The sequence below is a fragment of the Nomascus leucogenys genome, chromosome 13 (genome assembly GCF_006542625.1).
Source record: "Nomascus leucogenys isolate Asia chromosome 13, Asia_NLE_v1, whole genome shotgun sequence".
NCBI classification, from domain to species: Eukaryota; Metazoa; Chordata; class Mammalia; order Primates; family Hylobatidae; genus Nomascus; species Nomascus leucogenys.
Window position 1 is genome coordinate 47,516,452 of NC_044393.1, and position 20,908 is coordinate 47,537,359.

At 57.3% G+C, this 20,908-nt stretch overlaps 1 protein-coding gene across 6 annotated transcripts in view; it reads left to right on the forward strand.

Moving 5' to 3' along the window:
• RRBP1 (ribosome binding protein 1) overlaps positions 1 to 20,908 on the forward strand; it is a 79,891-nt gene that overhangs the window by 49,135 nt on the left and 9,848 nt on the right. For all 6 annotated transcript variants that reach the window (XM_030825788.1, XM_030825792.1, XM_030825787.1 and 3 more), the window contains 10 exons: positions 1,229 to 1,377; positions 2,547 to 2,669; positions 7,728 to 7,880; positions 8,805 to 8,923; positions 10,863 to 11,016; positions 14,535 to 14,673; positions 16,720 to 16,898; positions 17,021 to 17,055; positions 18,800 to 18,890; positions 19,727 to 19,819. In XM_030825788.1, coding sequence (XP_030681648.1) covers positions 1,229 to 1,377; positions 2,547 to 2,669; positions 7,728 to 7,880; positions 8,805 to 8,923; positions 10,863 to 11,016; positions 14,535 to 14,673; positions 16,720 to 16,898; positions 17,021 to 17,055; positions 18,800 to 18,890; positions 19,727 to 19,819 — 1,235 coding nt within the window. The remainder of the gene's footprint in view (positions 1 to 1,228; positions 1,378 to 2,546; positions 2,670 to 7,727; positions 7,881 to 8,804; positions 8,924 to 10,862; positions 11,017 to 14,534; positions 14,674 to 16,719; positions 16,899 to 17,020; positions 17,056 to 18,799; positions 18,891 to 19,726; positions 19,820 to 20,908) is intronic.

The window sequence follows — 20,908 nt, forward strand, 5'->3', positions numbered from 1 at the left end:
TCAGTAAAAAGAAGGTTGAAAGGGCATGCTTTTGCCAGGACCCGTTTTCATGGCACCCATGACCTCTTAGGCCTTTGTGTCAACATGGTTATTTTTAAACTCCCGAGCCTCACCAGGGTAAGAAGTTATGAAATAAAGGTGCTCATAGCAACCAGCTCGCCCACATCCCATGTTCCCCTCATTAAGGTATCGTGCCAAATGCTTTGACTTGTAATGAAAATATTGTGACTAGTAAGTGAAAATATTGTGACAAGCCAGAGAATTGAGGGTTGCTATGGAAACCAGCCCTCTCCTTTGTCCTCCCAAGGTGGGCTCAGCTGAGGGGGCTGCTGTAGGCCGGTCCGCTCTCTGATTTGGCTCATTTTTAGTGCTGTCATTTGGCTGTGGAAGAGTCCAGGCACTCAGGCGTGGCATCTTGGTTCACCCTTTCTTGCTTCCAAGGCTGCATTCAAGCCCCAATGAGAGCAAAACCGTGTGTGTGTGGTGGGGGGTGGGGGGTGTCGGCAGTTTTCGTTTTTCAGAAGTGACGGTTGTTGGCAGGTGGCTCCCTGCCCTCCAGGCAGTCACTCATGGACTGGCGAATGGACAGGCCCTTTCTGTAAGAACCCAGCCAGCCTTCCCGCTCCCGAACCCTGTTGCTGCCTAAGCTTCATCCAGGGAGCTAGAAATAGAGGGTTTGCACTGATGTGTGGAAGCAGCCTCTCCTTGCCTTCTGTGCTCCTCCCGTGGCTGCAGGAGTGTGGCTCTGGGTGTCTGTGTGTGGTGGACGGTGGATTCGCTGCCCAGTCAGGTCCCACAAGGCCGTGGGGCTCAGTCACGGCCAGTGGGGAGAACCTTGGTGAGCCATGCAGGTTGAGAACAGGACCGGTGCATTTGCGAGAAAAAAAGGAAGGGAGAAAAGCCTATGGGAAAAGTACGCCTTGCTTAATTTTGTTGCAGGCCATCTTGATGGTAGAAAAAAAAAAAAAGAGGAGCTCTACTTCCACCCCAGGCTGGGACTTCCTATGGGCGAGTTAGGACGGTGCAGGGACCCATCGTTGAGTCAGTTTCTCGGTGTCCTGAAAGAGCAGGAGACACTGGAGCAGACCCACCATGCTCAGCCTGCCGACCCCAGGCAGTCGGAGAGCTCTTCTTGGCTGTGAATGGAACCTTGGTGTGATGGGCTTTGTGGCCACGTGTGTTGTGGCGTATGGGCCTAAGTCTCAGCTCTTTCCCTCTCTCTGCACAGGGCCCCCAGATGCCGACGGCCCTCTCTACCTCCCCTACAAGACACTGGTCTCCACGGTTGGGAGCATGGTATTCAACGAGGGCGAGGCCCAGCGGCTCATCGAGATCCTGTCTGAAAAGGCTGGCATCATTCAGGACACCTGGCACAAGGTGGGCCCACCCTCCTGCTGGCCATGCTCAGAGGCCACTGCAGCTGGCTAGGGCGGTTTCGCCCTTCCCTCTGCCTCTCCCCGTCAGGGGCCAGTGAGTTGCAGTGGTTACCTGGGTTCTGGGGCCCCCATGCCTCCCACCACCCGAGATGCCCGTCAGGATGGCCACATGCACCCTGCCACGCCACAGAGAGGACATTCATAGAACAGCCTCCACTTCTCTTTCCTGGCAGAATTCTGCCACCCCGAGGGATCGCTTGCAGGTGCTTTGGCTTCTGTCAAGCCACCCATGGCCTGGCTCCTGAGATGGTTAGGGCTGGGGCAGAGCTCTGTATTGGCAGGGGATGGGATCTAGGGAGCAGGGGCCTAGCCAGTTTGTGGCCACAGCTCAGGGTGCAGAAAGGAAGGTATAGGGACACACTGTGTGGGGCCCTGTGAGGTTCCCCATCTCAGAAGCGCCTCTGGTTTCCGTCGTGCTGCCAGGGGCAGGTTCAGAGGCTAAGAGCTCTGAGCTATCTCGTGCCTCTGGCCAAGAGGTGTCCCCAAGAAGTGCTGCATGGCACATTCCTTCACTGGAGTCAGAGTTCAGGGTAACTTTGCTGGAGAATTTAGTGGTTAGAGATGCTCAGGTGTGCCCTGAGGCCAGTAGGGTCACTCCCTTCCTGGCCATACACATCCTGCAGTCTCAGTGGCACCGAGAGCTTGTCACTCGTCACTGGGGGCTCTACTGGGTATGAGTGGCCAGAGGAGATTCAGATGACCAGGGAGAGGCCTGGCTCTGCTCAGGTCACTGTCCCCAGAGTACCCGGCCCCCATACTGCACCCAGAGGCCTACGGGCTGCACGCCTGGCTCGGGTAGGCTCCAGGCCAGAAATGGTGGCCAGCTGCCCCTCAGAGGAGCTGGCAACACCACACTCCTCAATGCCACTCCAGGGATCCAAAGCCTTTGGCCTTGACAGTCCCAACACACACTGGGTCAGGGGCCCCGGCAGGCTGATGGCTGAGGCAGGGCCGCCTTTCCCCACAAGTATCTAGAGTCCCAGTGGAACCCTTGACTCGAAGCCCCTGCTCCACTTCATCAAGCCCTCAGGCCTCTGCTCTTGTCCGGGGTCGGGGGATGAGCCAAGTCCCATTTGTCCCCTCTGTTAACGCATCTCTGGGTACTTCTAGGCCACTCAGAAGGGTGACCCTGTGGCGATTCTGAAGCGCCAGCTGGAAGAGAAGGAAAAACTGCTGGCCACAGAACAGGAAGATGCGGCTGTTGCCAAGAGCAAACTGAGGGAGCTTAACAAGGTACAGCCTGAGTGGGCTCAGAGATGGCTTGTTCTCTCCCGTCCTCAGAGGACCCCCGCCCCATCCACGGTGGATCCCGGGCTCCGAGATGCTGGGGCCTGCCTGGAACGTAGCTGGCTGTCAGGCCACTGAGTAGGGACTGCTGCTTATCTGCTGCCTAAAGAGCCGAGGGCCGGCGGCTCACCCTTGGCAGTGCTCATGGCTCTACGGTGTGGTGGCTTCCTTCGTGGCTGTAAGAACGCAGGGAAGTGAAGCAAGGGTTTAGAAGTTAAGCAGCATCAGTTTGTGATGGGGATGGACCAGACCTGGCTTTCACTAGACAGGTCCTGCAGTCACAGGCCACCTTTCTAGGGGCTGTGCCTGGAAAGGAGGGTGGCCACAGTAGATCCAAGGTTGTTTTCTTGAGAATTATGCAAAACCTTGTGAGGAGGGGACTGGAGGGGCTGCTCTTCTCCCTTCTTCTGATGTCAGAGGAGGGACGTGCAGGGAAACCCTGGCTCCCCGCATCAGCAGATGGCGTGGCAGGTAGCATTTGCACTCTGAACAGCAGTCAGTGGTGGGTTGGTGCTGCCGTAGGACGGGGCTGGTGGCACGTTGAGATTGTGTTGGGATCCATGGCATAGGGGCTGTTCTTCCCACTGCAGAATTCACCGGGGTCTTTCCCCACCTCTGCTTCTGAGAGTGAGCCCTGGTGCCCCAGCCTTCCTGGAGGAAGGGCAGAGTGAGGGGCCCCCTGGCCCTCTGGGAGTGTTCAGGCCCTGTTGAAAGCCGTCTTTGCCCCATGCAGCACTACAGGCTTGCTCTTGCCCTCTCCCTGCCTCCCTGCCTTCTCCGTCCTGGGCAGCGGGCGCAGGGAGAGGGCCTGGATGGTGGACTGTCCGACAGTGTCTGGGCTACAGCCCTTCCTCCGGGTGGCTTTGTCTGCTCGAGCACAAAGAATTGGAAGTAAGGCAGCCTTACTTTTTGTCACAAATTCAGGGTCACAGCTCTGAGCCAGATGGGAAGTTCACTGGGTGGGGGATGGGGCAGGACCAGAAGACACACCTTAGATGGCCGCTCTTTGATGCTGCCCCCCACCCTGCTGGGGTGGTAGAATATCTCCCTGGCTGCATACTCAGGGCAGCCTGTGGTCCTCATTCAGTACCCAGCCTCCTCGGAGACCACCGGCCTTGCCTCTTAGGTGAGGAGAAGGTTAACGGTGCATGGCCTCCCTCCCACCCACACTCTGCTCCCTAAGCCTGAAGAGGTCCTGTTGGGCTCCCAAATGCTCATCTGTGAGGACCCCCTTCAAGCTCTGCCAGAGGCCCCTAATCTTCAGACCTAAGTCTGCCCCCCAAGCCCCAGCTCAGCCACTCACCCTGCCTCTGGCCTCACCTCTTCCCTTTCCCTACCTGTGCGCAGACATGCTGTGCCCTTTCGTGACTCCTCTGGGGCTCTCCTCTTGCTCTTCCCTTGGCCTATAATGACCTTCCGTGCTTGCATGTCTGGACATTGTCTTCTTACTCTGGAAGACTCAATTTGGTTTCTCTCCCTCAGGAGCCTTCTGGAGCTCCCATGTTCCTATTCTGCACGGAGGTCATTGGTACAGTTAGGCATCACCCGGCTGCATCTGGCTCCTGCCAGACCTCAAGCCTGGCAGCGCAGATGCACTCTGCTGGTCTCGCCTGGCTCAGCCTAGCAGGCCGCCAGTGAACAAGTGGCCACCGAGGGCCAGGCCACCTCGCAGCTGAGGGGAAGCCCGGAAGCATTTCTGAGTATTTTACATTGTCTTCTTGTAAATAGTTAAATGTTTGTAGTCGATGCCTTTGGCCGTTTCTCTCCCTGTGCTTGTGCTGTCTGTTGAGAGTCCTGAGCAGAGCCTATGTGTTTACCTTATTCTTTTTTTTTTTTTTTTTTTGAGACTGGAGTTTCACTGTTGTTGCCCAGGCTGGAGTGCAATGGCATGATCTTGGCTCACTGCAACCTCCGCCTCCCGGGTTCAAGCGATTCTCCCGTCTCAGCCTCCCGAGTAGCTGGGATTACAGGCAAGCGCCACCATACCTGGCTAATTTTGTATTTTTAGTAGAGATGGGGTTTCTCCATGTTGGTCGGGCTGGTCTCAAACTCCCGACCTCAGGTGATCTGCCCACCTCGGCCTCCCAAAGTGCTGGAATTGCAGCCATGAGCCACCGTCCCTGGCCTGTTTACCTCATTCTTACAGTAACACTGCAACTTCCCAGCACTGCTGAGGGAAATGTTACGAGACAGTAAATTCCAGAGAGTGTGGCAGTTCCTCTTACCTTAATCCCCCTCAGGAGCTGGGGAGATGGATGGAACCTATGTTTCTTGTTCTAGTCCCTTCGATATGTTTTCTTTGTCCTTGTAGAGAAGTTTTTATAGTTGAAAAGGGTTTTCATTAATTCTGTTTCTTGGGGTCTGATGCTGAAGGCATGATCTGGACACACTGAGAAAGAAAATTTGGATCATCTGCTGTATCCAGGTCTCCCAAATGTGCGAAGTCCCAGCAGAGTTGGGTACAAGGACCAGTCCACATGCCGTCTGCAGGAGTTGATGGGCTCAGATGCCCTTGAGAACTCTGTCCTGGCTGTCTGAGAATCTTTGGGGGGTTTGAGGAGTCCAGGCAGAGCTCCAGTGATGTAACCAAGAAGGCACAACCTTCTGGAAAAACATTCCAGCTGTCATCTTCCCGGGCACCAGAACCTCTGTCCTGAAGCCACGCCTCGGACTGGTCCCGTCCTGGGCTTGGTCCCGTGTTCTGGCTTTAGGGCCCAGAAGGAGATGGGGCTGTGAAACAGAAGGAGCCCCAAGGCCCTCTGGGACCCTCAGAGGGTTTACCTGGGGGTGGGATCATGGGAGGAGTTCTGTTACCAGGCCTTCTTGGTGGAGGTTGCTTCCTTGCTTGGCTGGGGAAGCAGGTTGGAGGGCTCTCTACAGTCCTCGAAGCTTACACCATGAGGGGCCCCACTACTCCTGGGGAACAGTGCCCGGAAGAAGTAGGGACAGAGAGTCACTTCTGAGCCGATGCTGGTGATGGTGCCAAGCCTTGTCTTCTTGTGTGCCGGAACCCCCCGCCACCATCAGGAATGCTTTTCAAGAAAATAAATCTGACTCTTGCAACTGAATTAAGAATTTGACAAGCAGTAGGAACCCTGGGACTCTGAGCTCTTTGAAGAAAAAGAAACCATAGAGAGCTAAACAGCTGCACTGAGGACAAGTGACTTTTCTCTGCTCTTTAAAAAGCCTAGAGGCAAAGGAGGGGGAAGATCCCATTGAATCCTGGCGGCCCTGGGACCCTGACCCCCAGGAGATAGGGGTCTGCAGACCCTGAGCGGGGTGGACCTTGGAACTGCATGAGGCCTGCCCAGGGCTGGGAAGGGTGTCTTCAGGTGGCAGAGGAGGGCTGAGGATGACCCAAGTGTGGCTTCCCAACCTGCCATCCATGTGGCTGTGGGAATGCCTGGTCTCCCTGAGCTTTGGTTTCTTTGCAAGGCTGGACCATCTACTTGGAAGGGCTGTTGTGTGGGAAACTCAGCAAAGAGAGCGGCCTCCTCTCTGCTGAGTTTAGAGGCTTCTAGCCATCCCCACCACACCCGTCTGCCAGCAGAGGGCCGGTGGGGCCACGTGTGTTAGAGGAGGAGGTGCGGAGGGGTCCTTCAATCACCGCTGAGCTGCCCTCCCTTTACCCAGGGGCTTCCCAGCCCACACAGAAGGGCAGGTGTCCTCATTCCTCCCCTTTCTGGGAACCCCTTGGTCTTGTACAGTCCTAGGTTCGGGCCCCACTCCTGCCTCTTAGAGCTGCTCCCCAACCTTGAACAAGTGTGTCCTCTCCAAGGCTCTGTGACCTCAGCTTGGATGGGGATTGTAATCCTCGTCTTCCAGAGAAAATTGAATGGGACAGTGCTGGGGCGCAGTGTCAGCTCCTCCCACCCCCAACTTCTGTAGCTAATCAGTGAAGCAGACCTGCAGGCTCCTGTGGGCCTCTCACCCCGGGCAGAGCCAAAAAGGTGATTGTCTTTGAAAAGTGAGGCCAAGAGTCCCAGGAGGTCCCAGAGAGTGCCAGGAGCACGGAACAGCACCAGCACCCAGTGGCTCCTCCTCAGGATTCTTTCCCATCTTAGTCAAGAGGGACACTCTGGCCTTTGGGATGGGCCTCCCTACAGCCCTGGTCTGGGGAGGGGGTGGACTTCCCCACTCCTGGCCCACTGCCCACGGAGCAGCCTTGACGCTCGTGGGATGCTTGTGCCCTGGTCACCCAGGCCTGCTGTGTTTATGATATGTATTCACATCACATCAGTGCTGGTCTGTCCAGGCCTGCTAGACAGGGAGCACCCCCACCCCAGGGGCTCATTGTGTCAACCTTTCCTTGAGTTGTCATCCTGCCTCCCTGTGGCTTCTGGTTGAGGCTGTCCCTCTGGGATGACACAGACCATGACCAGCCTTCCCATCCTGCTCTGTCCCTGCTGGAGACTCCAGACCCCCCAGACTCGGCATTCATGTTCACCTGTGGGTATCTGGCACTGATTGGAGCCGATGTCCCGCTGGGTGGAGGACAGAGTGACTGCCTGCAGAGACCCATGCCCTACCCCCAGCCACGGCAGAACTGGCAGCTGGCCCCACCCCCACCTTAGCCATCAGGGCTTGCCGCCTTTCAGTCCTGACGAAGGCACTTGAGTAGAAGTAGGTGTCCCAGGGGCCTGGATGTTGGTGACTGAGTCAAGCTGGGGTGTTTTCATCACAGCAGGGCCGAGCCAGTGCCCTGGAGAGCCAGGGACAGCACCGCATGTCTCTGCTGTTCCTGTCGCATCTGCCACCTCCACTGTGGCCAAGGCCTGACATTGAGCCCACAACCAGCCAGGGCCAGCAGGGTTTCCAGGGATCCCTTGTTGTCTGTTGGTGTTCCCGCTGCCGCTGGCTTGAGTCTAGCTCAGAACTCGGCCAGCAGGAGGGGTCTGTGCTCTGCTCTCCAGCCTCCCAGCCCGGGTGATGCTCTTGCTCCCTTCTGATAGGCTCCTGCCCTGCAAGGCTCACCAGCCCCTCTCTCTGCTACTTTCCCCCCAGGAGATGGCAGCGGAAAAGGCCAAAGCAGCAGCCGGGGAGGCCAAAGTGAAAAAGCAGCTGGTGGCCCGCGAGCAGGAGATCACGGCTGTGCAGGCGCGCATGCAGGCCAGCTACCGGGAGCACGTGAAGGAGGTGCAGCAGCTGCAGGGCAAGGTGGGCAGTGGCTGGCGGCATGGGAAGGGACAGGACCCAGTCCCAGTCCAGGACGGAGGGAGCCAGAGAGGCCCAAAGGGCGAGGCACGAGGAGGGGGTTGAGGATGCCCACAGGGGTCTGTAAGGTCTGGTCAGGTTTAGGGGTCCAGGGGCTGTTGCATTTGGCTGGACAGGGTCTGGCAGTCCAAGTGTGTGTATAATGTTAAAAGCCACGGAGGTATGAAATACATTTTAAAGAACACTTTTCAAAACAGTCTAGTCTCAGGTGGCCAGCCCTGTTTCCCTACCTCCTGGGTGTCTGTGAAGTTCTCACCCTTCGTGTGAACCTGGAGAAACGCTGGCTCTATCTTCTTTCCACATGGTTGGGAGGATCCCGTAATACCAGAGGCCTGAAAATCACACAGCTCCAGCGCGGGGCTCCAGGCCAGCCCTGGGCGGCTGCCCAGACTGGCCTCGTAGTCAAAGTCTGAAGCCTGCACCCTGCTCATAGTGGGCTGCGACCTCCTCCCTGCTGCATGTCTGAGGACGTGCTGAAGGTCAGAGGGCAGGAATCGAGGCTTCCTCAGGGGGGTTAGAGGTGGTGGCCACGTGCTTTGTCTTAGAACAGTCAACCATGTGACCTTGGAGGCAGATGTTCATGGCGCGTGTCAGAGACCCTGGGCTGAGTGTTCAGCCTCGGGCAGGCCGTGAGCAGTGAGGAGGGAGAGAGGTGTCACTGGGTGTGGGGGTCATGCTTGGCCGCTTCAGCCTCGCAATTTTCAGGCCTGTTGTTTTATGGGATCCCCTTAACTTCCACGTGGAAAAGGTGGTGGAGGCTTTTGGGAGTTTTCTTTTGTGGGCTGTGTCTTCACTAACCACGGCTCAGAAGTCAGTTCTGTGTGTGAGGCCGAGCTGCCTCTGATGCCCTTGCCCGTGACTTTCCAGATCCGGACTCTTCAGGAGCAGCTGGAGAATGGCCCCAACACGCAGCTGGCCCGCCTGCAGCAGGAGAACTCCATCCTGCGGGATGCCTTGAACCAGGCCACGAGCCAGGTGGAGAGCAAGTAAGCTGAGCTTTCCTGCCTCAGCACCTCCCCAAGGGCTCTGGAGCGAGGAAGGCTTCACGAGGCTGTGGCCAGGGCAGCTGGCACAAGAGCCAGGCATGGGCCCTACTTGTGTGTGGAGCCGTCCTGACCTTCCATCTCCCATCTGGGTTCTGGGCCCCTGAGTCTTCTAACAGGTGGCCCAGCATCCCTGCGGTGGCTGGTGGTGGGTCTTGACGGTGCCCTGGAGCACAGCCTCCTGCTCTGCAACACCCTTGCTTCAGATGCACTGGTACTAGGGAGGGTTTCCAGCACACAGGCCCCACCTGCCTAGCGGGGTTCTCATCTCAGTGTTGTCTCTGAGTTGCTGAAGCACTGCAGCCCACAGCAAGTGGGCCGGAGGGTGCACTTCCCCTCCGGAGTTAAGTATAGCCGCACTTCTGCTTCCCTGATTTGAGCATTACACCCTCAGCAGCGGCCCTCGAGAAACCCACTGCAGTGTCTTTAGTTGCACATTTCTTTGCCTTCTCTGGTCCGAAGTGTCCTGCAGGGACTTGGCAGAGCTCTGTGTTATCCCCAAAGCCTCTGCTCTCACCAAGGCAGGGGCTGACCACAGCAGAGCACGCTGGCACCCTTAGTCCTTGTGCTGGGAGTCGGGTCAGGGGAAGTCCAGTGTGGGAGCTGGACAGGGAGGGGAGCCGGGCCAAGTGTCTGTTTTGACTGTGGCTCCCTCTGACATGGAGTGAGACCCAGCAGCTGCCTTCCCCTCTGCCTGTCCCCTCTGGGTCCCCTTCCTGAGCCATTGGCTGGTTGGAGGTTTGTGGCTGCTATTTCCTCAAAAGCCACAGCAGAAGGCAAATGTGGGGCTGAGAAATTCTCTGGCGTCTCCCTACATAGGATCTGCTGTGGCCTCCTTACTGGGTAGGGCTCTAAAGCCAGGAGACTTGTCAGGCTGAGGCAGTGGCCCTGCCAGTCCAGAAGCTCTGGCTGGTGGGTGGCTCTCAGCAGCGGGATGTGTTTTCCCAGGCCCACTTCAGAGCTCCCAGTCCATCTTGAGGGCACCACACGATCTTCCGCCTCCCTCCCAGGTCTCTTGAACTTTGGCCTTGTGAAGCATGCAGCTGATGGCCCTATAGTGGGCTTTGGTGTGGCCTCCCCAGTACAGACGAGGCAGCCCCCAAGTCAGAGAGGTGGGACCTGCCACCCCGCAGGCAGCAGAGCAAAGCTAGCCTCAGCCCAGTTTCCCAGCTCCACCTGGCCTGGTCCTGCGTCCCAGGGTTTGGGACAGTCTTGTCTGGTGGTGTCCCTTGGCTGGACAGTCAGTCCTTGGCCTTGAGGCAGCGTCTGCTAGTGAGGGAGTGGTATCCTGATCACATGCCTCGCGCTGGAAGGGCAGGCCTCCAGCTGCCCTCTTTTCCTTTAAGTCTCCTTCTGTAACTCCGGAACATTCCTCCCAGCTCCTGAGACCCAGCTTTTGAAGTGCAGTCCTGAAGGGTCTGTTTTGTAAGCACCTCAGGCTCTGGCTTTGGGCAGCCTCCCCAGCCTGGCCCTGGTCCAGCTGGCCAGTGAGGGGGCGCATGGACTCCGTGGGCTCCTGCCCACAGGCCTACAGGGGGTCAAGGCGGGCGGATCTTCATCTCAGGGCTGGTTTGCACCCAGAACTGTGTTGCCGTTTTCTGTGAATTGCTGGCTGTTTTTGGGAGGGGCTCCCGTGGGGTGCTTTAGTGCACATTTCCTCTATGCTGTCTCTGGTTCATGCACTATATGGGTAAAACAATGTCTTCAGCAAAACACATGCTGAACCCCACACAGCTGATAATGGAGAAGTGTCTTTGGTAATGGCTTCACGACTTGGGCAACTGCTTACTTACAAGAGAGCTGGAGTCCTGGAGGGAGGGCTTGGACCACCGATCCCATCACCCTTTTCTTTCCGTTAGTCGGGCTGGTGACTGTCTTGCAGGCAGAACGCAGAGCTGGCCAAGCTCCGGCAGGAACTCAGCAAGGTCAGCAAAGAGCTGGTGGAGAAGTCAGAGGCTGCGCGGCAAGATGAGCAGCAGCGGAAAGCTCTGGAAGCCAAGGCAGCTGCCTTCGAGAAGCAGGTCCTGCAGCTGCAGGTGAGTCGGGGTGGTGGCCGCCTCAGTGCCCTGTTCACTGCCCAGCAAGACTGTCTGCATAGCAGGGATGGGCCCAGGCTGGCCCTGCCACACTGGGCACCTGTTTCTAGCCTTGACTGGGACAGATGATGGTGTCTGCAGGGCTGGGGCTCAAACTCTTCACCTTAGTCTCCTTGGTAGTAGTAGTGATAGCTGGCATCAAGCGGGAGCTTTCTGTATACCAAGCACTGTTCTGAGCATTTTCAAGCATTAACCACTTTTCCTTGTAACCCTATGAGGTAGGCATTGGTAGTGTCTGCATTTTTACCCATAAGGGAGTTTGAGGTGCAGAGAAGTTCAGCAACTACCTCAAGTGCACCCAGCCAGGACATGGCAGAAGCAGAATTTGAACCCCGAGTCTCGCTCTGGAGCCGTGTTTTTCCTCCCATGCTTGCCCCCACTGTGGTACTGCAGCTCTGGGGCAGCCAGATGAGCCCACAGGCTGTGGACGCAGCCTCTGGCTTCAAGGCCAGTTGGGGTTTCTTCTTTCTCAGCCTCTGGGTGTGGCCTGGAGGTCTGTTTTCCCAGGAGGGTGCCTGTTCTCCTTCAGAGGGAGGAAGATTGTCCCCCTGTTCCCAGGGGAACACGGGCAGCATGCAGCGTGTTTTCCCAGCTCAGAGGCCTTGCGTGATGAATTCCCATCCCTCTGCTGGCCTGTGTTGGGCAGGTGGACCCCGCATAGGGCTGTTACCCAAGGCATGAGGCAGCTTGATGTCATGCCCACTTGGGTTTAACTTTTCTGGATAATGAGACCCCAGTGACCCCAGGGGCTTAGGGCCCTTTTTCTGTCCCATCATTGAAACCAGGCTGTAGTGCGTGGGGGCATTAGTGCTGCCTCTTGGAAGGAACTAGAACAGACACGAAATTTTAAGAGTGATGTTTGAGCGTGTACAAGGACTAAAAGAGAACGTGGACAAAGAAACAGTTTGAATTGGGGTGGAATTGAGATGGATAATTTGGTGTTTTCTGATGTTCATGTGAAGCAGACCCACTCAGAACAGTGAGTTGAGAAGCTGTGGGGTGGGCCTGCCTATGGTTGTGTTTTAAAGGCTCCCGGATGGTTGTGGTCCATCTGGGCCTGGAACTGGACTTGGTTTGTCACCATCACGTGTCATTCCTACAAAGGATCTAGCCAGGGCCCACAGGCTCCCAGTATCTCCTGTCCTCTCCAGACTCAGGGTCCTTGTCCACAGCCTGGGGCTGGGCAGAGGATTCCCCGCTCTCCAGTCTGACACCAAAGATTCTGTGCCTGTCAAGTCTGTGATTGACAGTGAGGCCTTTGGTGCCAGCTGTTGGGTTCATGTCCTGGCTCTGCCACCTCCTAGCAAGTTATTTCAGAGCCTCAGTTTCCCCATCTGTACTATGGGCAGGATAGTAGGAGCTGTCCTGCAGGGTGACTGTGGGAGATAACCATGCTGTTACACCCAGAATGCCTAGGACTAGATCAGTGCTTTTCAGAAAAAGAGCTCAATGTGAACTCTACAAAATTTCATTCAAGGTATCTCCAAGTCAGACTGGCGGTTGAGGTTGTAGAAAGTGTCTCTTTTTTGCTGAGGTGAAAATGGGGCTCTTTCCATATTGTGACTGTCCTTCCTTCACCTGAGGCCCCTTCGCCGCCAGCCAGCTCTGCAGGAATGAGGGCGGGGGTGGCCTGTGCTGACCTTCGGTCCTGGAGCACTGGCATCAGGGAGATGCCCTGCCCCTCATTGCCTGTCTCTCCCCGGACGGCCTCTTGGGGCCTGCTTAGAAGAAAGTACCCACTGAAGGTGCTGATGACATCCTTCTAGAAGAATTGAATTTTAGAAATCCGGGAGGGTCTTATGAAAGTCCCCAGCTGGCCCGCCCAGCCGTGGGACCCGCTTCTGAAATTGTTGGGTGTGATTGGCTGTGCTAACAACATTCTCTTCAAGGCAGAGACAGTTGTCATCTCAGGTCTTAAGATGGAGGCCCGTGGTTTCCATGAAAGATTTTAAGTTTAGGGTTCCTGAAGGTGGGTTGGTTTTTGTTTGCTTGTTGCTGGAATCAGAGTTCTAATCAATGTTGGTAACAAACCGAAAAACATGTGCGGTCAGTCTCCCTGCAGTCTGAGCTGGAGTCCCTTTTCTTAAAGAAAAAAGGCAGCAGCAGCTGGTGTGTTTTCTTCCAGTCGTGCAGTGACCCTGCCCTATGTATCTTGGTCGAGGCAGAGGTGTGAGGGTGTTGGAGCCGGTGGGTGCAAGGCAGGCTCCTTCCCGGGACGCTTGGCAGAGGAGAAGCAGGTGTGCATTCTGGGAGCAGCTTGCAGTCACTCCTTTCTTTCGTTTCCTCCCTAGGAGTTGGTACTGAGTAATCCCCTGCTACGTTCTAATGCAGAAAGCACTGCCCATCCTAAAGCTGCCCCCAGTTTTCACTGCACAGTACACGTGAACCACGGCCTAGTGGCCACATCCTCGGCAATGGCTTCACTGGCTCCAGCCACGCCTCTGCCCGGATGGTGCTCATCTGAGCAGTTACCTCAGCTCCAGGCTGTGCAGCCATTGCCCTAAAAGAAAATGAAAACAGATGTGGATGGGATCAGCTTGGTAAAGGCATTGACGAGGGATAACTCACAGCCTGTTATTCAAACAGCAGTCATCTGTTGATGACCTTCTTACCTGGTTCTGCCCCCAGACAAGCTTGTTAATGAATAATCAGTGGTCGGGCTCTTTGGAGAACTGAGTTCTCCAAAGGGCTGGTTAAATGGAGGCCTTGGCCAGCACTTCTGCTCCAGTGTGTGGGAATCCTTTACAGGTGAACGAGGGTGTCCTTGGAGCACCGATTGGGACTGCCAGAGCCTGCCTGACGCTGAGCCGGGAACTGGGCAAACACTGAAGCTCTGTGTGGCTCCGTGTGGCTCCTAAACAAGGGTGTGGTGGGCCTGTCTGTCCTGAGTGAGGAAATGTCTCTGAGATACTTTTGAACCGTGTGAAATTGCCATTTTTATAGGCAAAAATCGTCAAACACTGACAATTTCATGTGGTTCAACCTAATATTAAGAACTAAGAGCACTTCCCTGTAGCGTGATCGCAGTGGTGCACCGTGCGTGTGTGTGTGTAATGCATGGAGCTGCAGGTGGGAGATCTGCCAAGCTGTCCCCCACCCGGGAGAGGAATCGAGGACTGGATTGGGAAATGTCACTAGTTTACTCTGAATCAGTATCTTTGGACTCTTGCAGTAACCATGTCTTCATGAACCACTTGAGAATGTAAAAATAGGGACTCAGAAAAGAACTGGGAAGTGAGTGTGGGTCCCTGGCAGCTGCCTTCTCCCCATGAAAGGGTTCTGGCCGAAGTGAAGCCTGTGCGGGTTCTAGAGCCTTGAGGGATGCATTTCCTTCCCGCATGGACCAGAGACTGCACGGGGCTTTGGTGGGGTAAAGAGCTCTGTCCGCCTCCACCGCAGAGCCGCTGAGGGCCCGGTCCTTCCACGTCCTCACTGCCCTATCCCCTGCCTGTCCCCAGGCGTCCCACAGGGAGAGTGAGGAGGCCCTGCAAAAGCGCCTGGACGAGGTCAGCCGGGAGCTGTGCCGCGCGCAGAGCAGCCACGCCAGCCTCCGGGCGGATGCCGAGAAGGCCCAGGAGCAACAGCAGCAGATGGCCGGTGAGGGCGGCCGCAGTGGGGCTGGGGATTTAGTGCAGGGTGCTGGGTCTGCATGTCGGCCCAGCCCCACTGCCAGTGCCAGAACTCAGTGGGTTAGGCCTGCTGGAGTGAGAGCAGCACAGATCCCTTGACTGCCCCTCAGAAAGTCTAAGAGCGGGGGATTATGCCCAGTCAGGGGCTGGCAGGGGGCACAGTCAGCCTATAGGCGCAGTCTAGAGGTGCGGGGGTGGAGCTGCGAGGATGGGACCTACAGGGGCTAGAAGTAGGGGGCAAGGCCTGTAAGGGCCTGGTGTGCATGGGGGCAGGGCATATGGGGGCAGAGGGCACTGCTTCCCTCCTAAGCCTGGGTCCACAGTGGCTGTGGGTGAGCCAGGGAGATCCTGAGGCGTCTCGGCTAAATGTGTGTTCTGGGCCTTTCTACCCTCCCAGCTCAGTCAGCCCAGGAGGCCAGGCGGCATTTACAAGCCCGTGGTTCCCTTGCTCCAGTCGATCATGGAAAGGGTGACAGGGATGGAGGGCCAAGAGCCCTTGGAGAAAGGGAGCTGAAGGTGCAGTGAGAGGCCCGTGGCCCTTGGCTCACTGGTGCTTCCCGAGCCACTCCCCAGGCCGAGCACTGCCGCGGGTGCCGGGCTGGGCTGGGCTGGGGGTTACACGGCAGAGTCACCTGCAACGACGGGGTTGCACAGCAGGGCCCTCTACACAGGGACTTTGTTCAGGGCAGGGTTGGCAACTGTTGCTGTGAGGGCTGGATGGTGAATGCTTCTGGCCAGTCTCTGTCACAACTGCTCAGCTCTGCCACAGTGGGCAAAAGTGCCCATTAATATCGGGTGAACAGAGGCGCCCAGCTGTGTTCGAAGAAAGCTTCATTGATATCACTTGGAAAAATGGAGATTGGGAGGCACGGCCCCAGCTTGCCGGCCCCTGCTCCAGAGGGCTGGGCATGGCTTTAGATTGCGTGGTCCTGGAGACTCTCTCAGGCAGGAGGGGATGCATGGCAGAGGCCAGCACAGGGCCCGGAGTTGGGAATGAACTGACTTGGCCTGTGTGAGAAATGAGCTAACAAGTGTAGCTGGAAGGAGAAGGCTGGTGGCAGGGCAGGGCCAGGTCACCCTCCCTCTGAGGAGCATGGGCACTGTGGAAAGTGTGACAGAAGTGCTTGGGGCAGGAGATGAAGTGGTCTCATTGGCGCTTCTGGACGCTGGCACCAGGTGGAGAACAGACCAGAGGGGCAGGAGTGGCCCATGGAGACCAGGGATGAGGCCTTGCAGTTGTCGAGGCCCAAGGCAACAGGGCAGGGCCCAGGTGGCCGCAGAGGTGCTAGTGAAGAGGGCAGCTTGACAGATGGCGGGTGTGGGCTCGTAGGCTTCGGCAGTGGGCGAGGGAGGAAGATGAGGAGTCCTGGGAGGTCAGGATGTGGGGTTTGCGTTGTCTAACTAGAGCTTCATTTAGAAGTGGCAGATGGCAGAGCCTGGGGTTGGGGAGAGTGCAGCCTCACAGGCACGAAGATGACACTTAGACCCACGGGACTGTCGGAGGTCACCTGGGGAGGAGGACGCCTCAAGGGGAGAAAGGGGCCCAGGGCAGAAAAGTCACCTCCTGGCCTTTTTCGACTGTGAAGAGGTCTTGGGGGTTGGGGGAGACCCAGCCAGGGAGGTGGGGGAGGTGTGGCAGTGGGGTCCACTTAGCCACTTTCTAAGGAACTTCTGGTCTCAGTAAGAAAAAGAGTCTTCTAGAAGATGAATCTTTAAAAGCCTCAGCTGGAGTCCATTTCCACTCTCTATCATTTTCTCATGAGTGTCCTGAGAGCATTGTATTCTACCCTGACGGTTCTCAGAAGTGATTGATGCCAGAGTGGCACTTTCCTCAACAGCTAACAAGAGGCCCCAGTGGTCAGTAGTATGTCTTAAGAGCCCCAGACACGCAGAGGAGGCAGGAGGAAGCCCTCGGTGCCCCACGTGTGCTAAGAGGGCAGCAGTGAGGGCATCCTCCCCACCCCCCGGGGTTTGCAGTCTCTTAACTTCTCTCGTTTCCCTTCCTCTGCACCAGAGCTGCACAGCAAATTACAGTCCTCCGAGGCGGAGGTGCGCAGCAAATGCGAGGAGCTGAGTGGTCTCCGCGGGCAGCTCCAGGAGGCCAAGGCGGAGAACTCCCAGCTCACAGAGAGAATCCGTTCCATCGAGGCCCTGCTGGAGGCGGGCCAGGCGCGGGACGCCCAGGACGCCCAGGTCAGCCTCCTGCCTGGGGCCACGGGGAGGAAAGGGAACTCCATCCAGCAGGTGGGTGGACTAGCCCCGCTGCGTGAGATGAGTCTCCTGGAGACCAAGGAGCTTTTTGTCTCTCATTCCAGGCCAGCCAGGCAGAGGCTGACCAGCAGCAGACTCGGTAAGCTGGGGAAGCACCCTGCCTACTCACTTGAGCCTCAGCCCGGGGGACCAAAGACCCTTGGGGGCCAGGGTTTTCAGGAGGGTGCTCAGGTCCTCTGCAGAAGAGCCCCTTTCAGAGGCTCCCTTCCCTCCCCCATCCTCCGGTGATTTAGAGGACGGGGGACAGGCCTGGGCGGGAAAGAAGGCGGCTTTGCAGAGAGCTTCATGATCACATCATTCGAGTGGCCTCAGCCAGGCGGGAGCACCCCCTGCCGCCTGCCGTCCGTCCATCCACCCGTCCATCTCTCTGTGGGAAGGGACTGACTGGTCAGAGGTTCTGTGTGTACGAGTAAGGGATTTTAGGGGCTGAGGTCAGGAACTCTTAACAGGAAAAATGGTTGCACAACCCAGAATGGCGAACCCAGGCTTGATGCTGGAGCACAGGTTCGAGGCGTCGGGGCAGAGCTGGCAGCATCTCAGGGTTGTTTTCCTCCATCTGTGAGGTGACTTCACTGCTGGCCAGACCTTGTTTTCCCTCCGTGTCAGCAGCACCAGCGCCAGGCCATGCGCGGGGAGTGTTTGTTTGCTGTTGCTAAGGCCGGAGCCAACACCTGGGTGGGGTGGCTCGAGTCGGGGCCGGGGTCCTTGTGACCGTCACTTCTGGGGCTCGCCTCCTGTAGCACAATGCCCACAGTCTCGGGAGACAGGTCCTGGCCGCCATGGCTAGGGGTCCATGCAGCAGCAGGTGGGGGAGGCATGGAGGGTGTCCTGCATTCCCTCGCACACAGTCAGATGCCATCAGTTCACAAAGTTCCCTTGTCCTGGCCCTCGTCACCAAAGAAGCACCGCCCCTGTGTGCCTCTCAGCAGAGTCAGCTCCCCAGGCCACAGTCCATGTCCCCTGGCACTGGGCTCTGCGGCTTGGGGACTGGGAAAGGAAGCCAGCCACCCTGAGGGCCCAGAATGACCCACAACCAAACCTTGTCCACCTTCCCTTCCCAAAAAGCATGGGCAAACTTTGTTTCTCCTGGTGGTGTTTGTTGGGGTAGAGAGGTTATTGTTTTGCTCTTGTGTTTCAAGATCAGATTCTTGGGCCACACAGCATATTACTAGGATAATTAACTCATGTTGTAGTTAGGATCAATTTGAATTTTCTTGCATCATGTTGATGTGTCTGGCAGAAATTGGTGCTTTTATTTCCTTCTCAAACAGTTGATCTGAAACTTGTGTGTAGGCTGGGCCATGCTGCTCTGGAGTAGAGAGGAGTGATTCAGCCCCAGATATTCTGGAACTCGGGCAGTGGCTGCCAAGGGCGTGATTGTCAGTGTGTCCTTGCCACTGGCCTGCTGACGCCTCTTCCTTGGGGTCTCATTCTTTTGGGGACGCTCTTGGGGTGATTTGCTGGCGGAGGCTGTCACATGATGTGGGGATTGGAGGGAAAAGCTGTGAGGGCCCCAGGAGAGCTCTGAGGGCAGGGTCACGATTCCACCTCTCCTGAAAACCCAACTCTCCGGTGTCACCAACTGGGACTCTGATGACAGCTCTGGGGTCAGTGCTCTGGATCGGGGGGAGGGGAGGGGGTTGGGGGCTGCTCAGGCTTCCCTGGGAGCTCACACTGCGTGAGGTGGGGGCAGCCAGAGGGGACTGTCCCTGGCCAGATGGTTCAGCCTCAAAGGTGCTCCTCCCTGGATGGGGCCTCAGGTGGGATCTGTGGGGGCTGTAGCCCCTTGGAGCCTGGGCGGTGACCTCTCTGTGTCCCTTCAGCCTCAAAGAGCTGGAGTCCCAGGTGTCGGGTCTGGAGAAGGAGGCCACCGAGCTCAGGGAGGCCGTCGAGCAGCAGAAAGTGAAGAACAATGTGAGTGCGGCAGGCACAGGCGGGGACGGACGGGCCAGGGCAGCATAGGTGGGGCCGGGAAAGGTTCTGCTGTGTGGCATCCACCCCGGACTCGGGAAGGCCAAGCTTGTGTTTCTACACCCCATTGTGCTGTGGGGGTCCAGGGTCTGGGGGGTGCTTCTGCTCACCCCGGAGTTCCACCAAAGACCCAGGGCTGACTGCCTGTGGATCAGCCTGTGCCACTCGCTCAAGCGTAGAGTCATCCCTGGGGTGGGGACAGTGTGCCGTTGGCCTAGCCTGAGTCACAGGGTCACCCTAAGTGGGGATCCTGGTCCCAGGAGAAGGGGATGTAGAAGCTGGGCAGGTGGCATGACTGCTGTCCTGGTGTGGCCTCGGCCACACCCTGCTGCCCCCTTCTCACAGAACCGGGCTTGCTGGCTGGCCCGGTTGCTCCCTGCAGAGGCTGCAGCTTCCCAAGGCAGGCCCTGACCTTGGCCTCCCTGTGCCAGGCTCCGCCAGAGCTGGCCCGAGGGATCAGCACTAACCATTTGGTGGCAGGAACCTCTTCCCTCTGAGGACGCAGGCTGGCCCTCCCTCCTCCCTCTGGCTGGTGGTGTCTTCACCCTGTGCCATGCTGCCCACCTCTGGCTACGGCACCCAGGCCTTATGTGCAGGCACCATGGTCATGGGCCAAGGAAAGGGCCTTTTGTCCCGTGGCGGGTCCTCTGTGGGCCAGGGTGGCATCAGGGAGCGTCTCTGGGCCCTGTCCTTTCTGACACCAGCTTAGGCAGCTCGTGGGGGATGTGTCAGCGACTGACCAGCTCAGGCTGCTGACCTTTCACCTGTGTCCCCTCCAGGACCTCCGGGAGAAGAACTGGAAGGCCATGGAGGCACTGGCCACGGCCGAGCAGGCCTGCAAGGAGAAGCTGCACTCCCTGACCCAGGCCAAGGTCAGAGCCCAACCACACTCACACCCTTACCATGCAAAGTGCACTAGGATGCACAAATGCACTAAGACGTACAGACGCACTAGGACACCAGATGCACTAGGACGCACAGATGCACTAGGACAAACACACAGAGGCACTGGGAACGCATAGAAGCACTAGGACGCACAGACGCACTAGGACTCACAGATGCACTAGGACACACAGGCACTAGGACAGACACAGGCACTAGGACGTACAGACGCACTAGGACGCACAGACGCACTAGGATGCACAGAAGCACTAGGACGCACAGACGCACTAGGACTCACAGATGCACTAGGACAGACACAGGCACTAGGACGTACAGACGCACTAGGACACACAGATGCACAGGTGCACTAGGACGTACAAAGTGCACTAAGTGCACACAGAGTGGCCTTGACCTCAGAGCTCCTGAGTCCACACCAGACCACGGCTCTACATCTGCCTCCCGCTCCCACCTCTTTCCCTGCCCTCCTTCCCTTCTTCACTTGCTCCTTTCCGAGAGAGGGATGGGGGTGCCCCCTTGATGGGCTTCTCCATGCCGGTCCCTCTGGCGGAGGGTACAGAGCTGCTTGGGTGGGACTGGAGGCAGTGAGCCTGAGGCTGCACTCTTTGTGACCTTTTTTGGTGTTATTTCTGTTGTGTGTCCTTTTGTCGGGGTAATCCTGCTGCTTGGGCCTCTGAAGTCATGGCTGGGGGGCTCTGTGAAGAGTCTTCTTTTTGGGACGGCGTCTTGCTCTGTCGCCCAGGCTGGAGTGCAGTGGCGTGATCTCAGGTCACTCCAACCCCTGCCTCCTGGGTTCAAGCGATTCTCCTGCCTCAGCCTCTCAAGCAGCTGGGATTACAGGTGTGCACCACCACGCCCGGCTAAGTTTTGCATGTTTTGTAGAGATGGGGTTTTGCCATGTTGGCCAGGTTGGTCTCCAACTCCTGACCTCAAGGGATCTGCCTGCCTTGGCCTCCCAAAGTGTGGGGATTACAGGCGTGAGCCACCACTCCCAGTCCCATGAGGAGTCTGTAAGTCACAGAGGGGAGGACATTGTTTGCAGCGAGCACTCGGGGAACAGA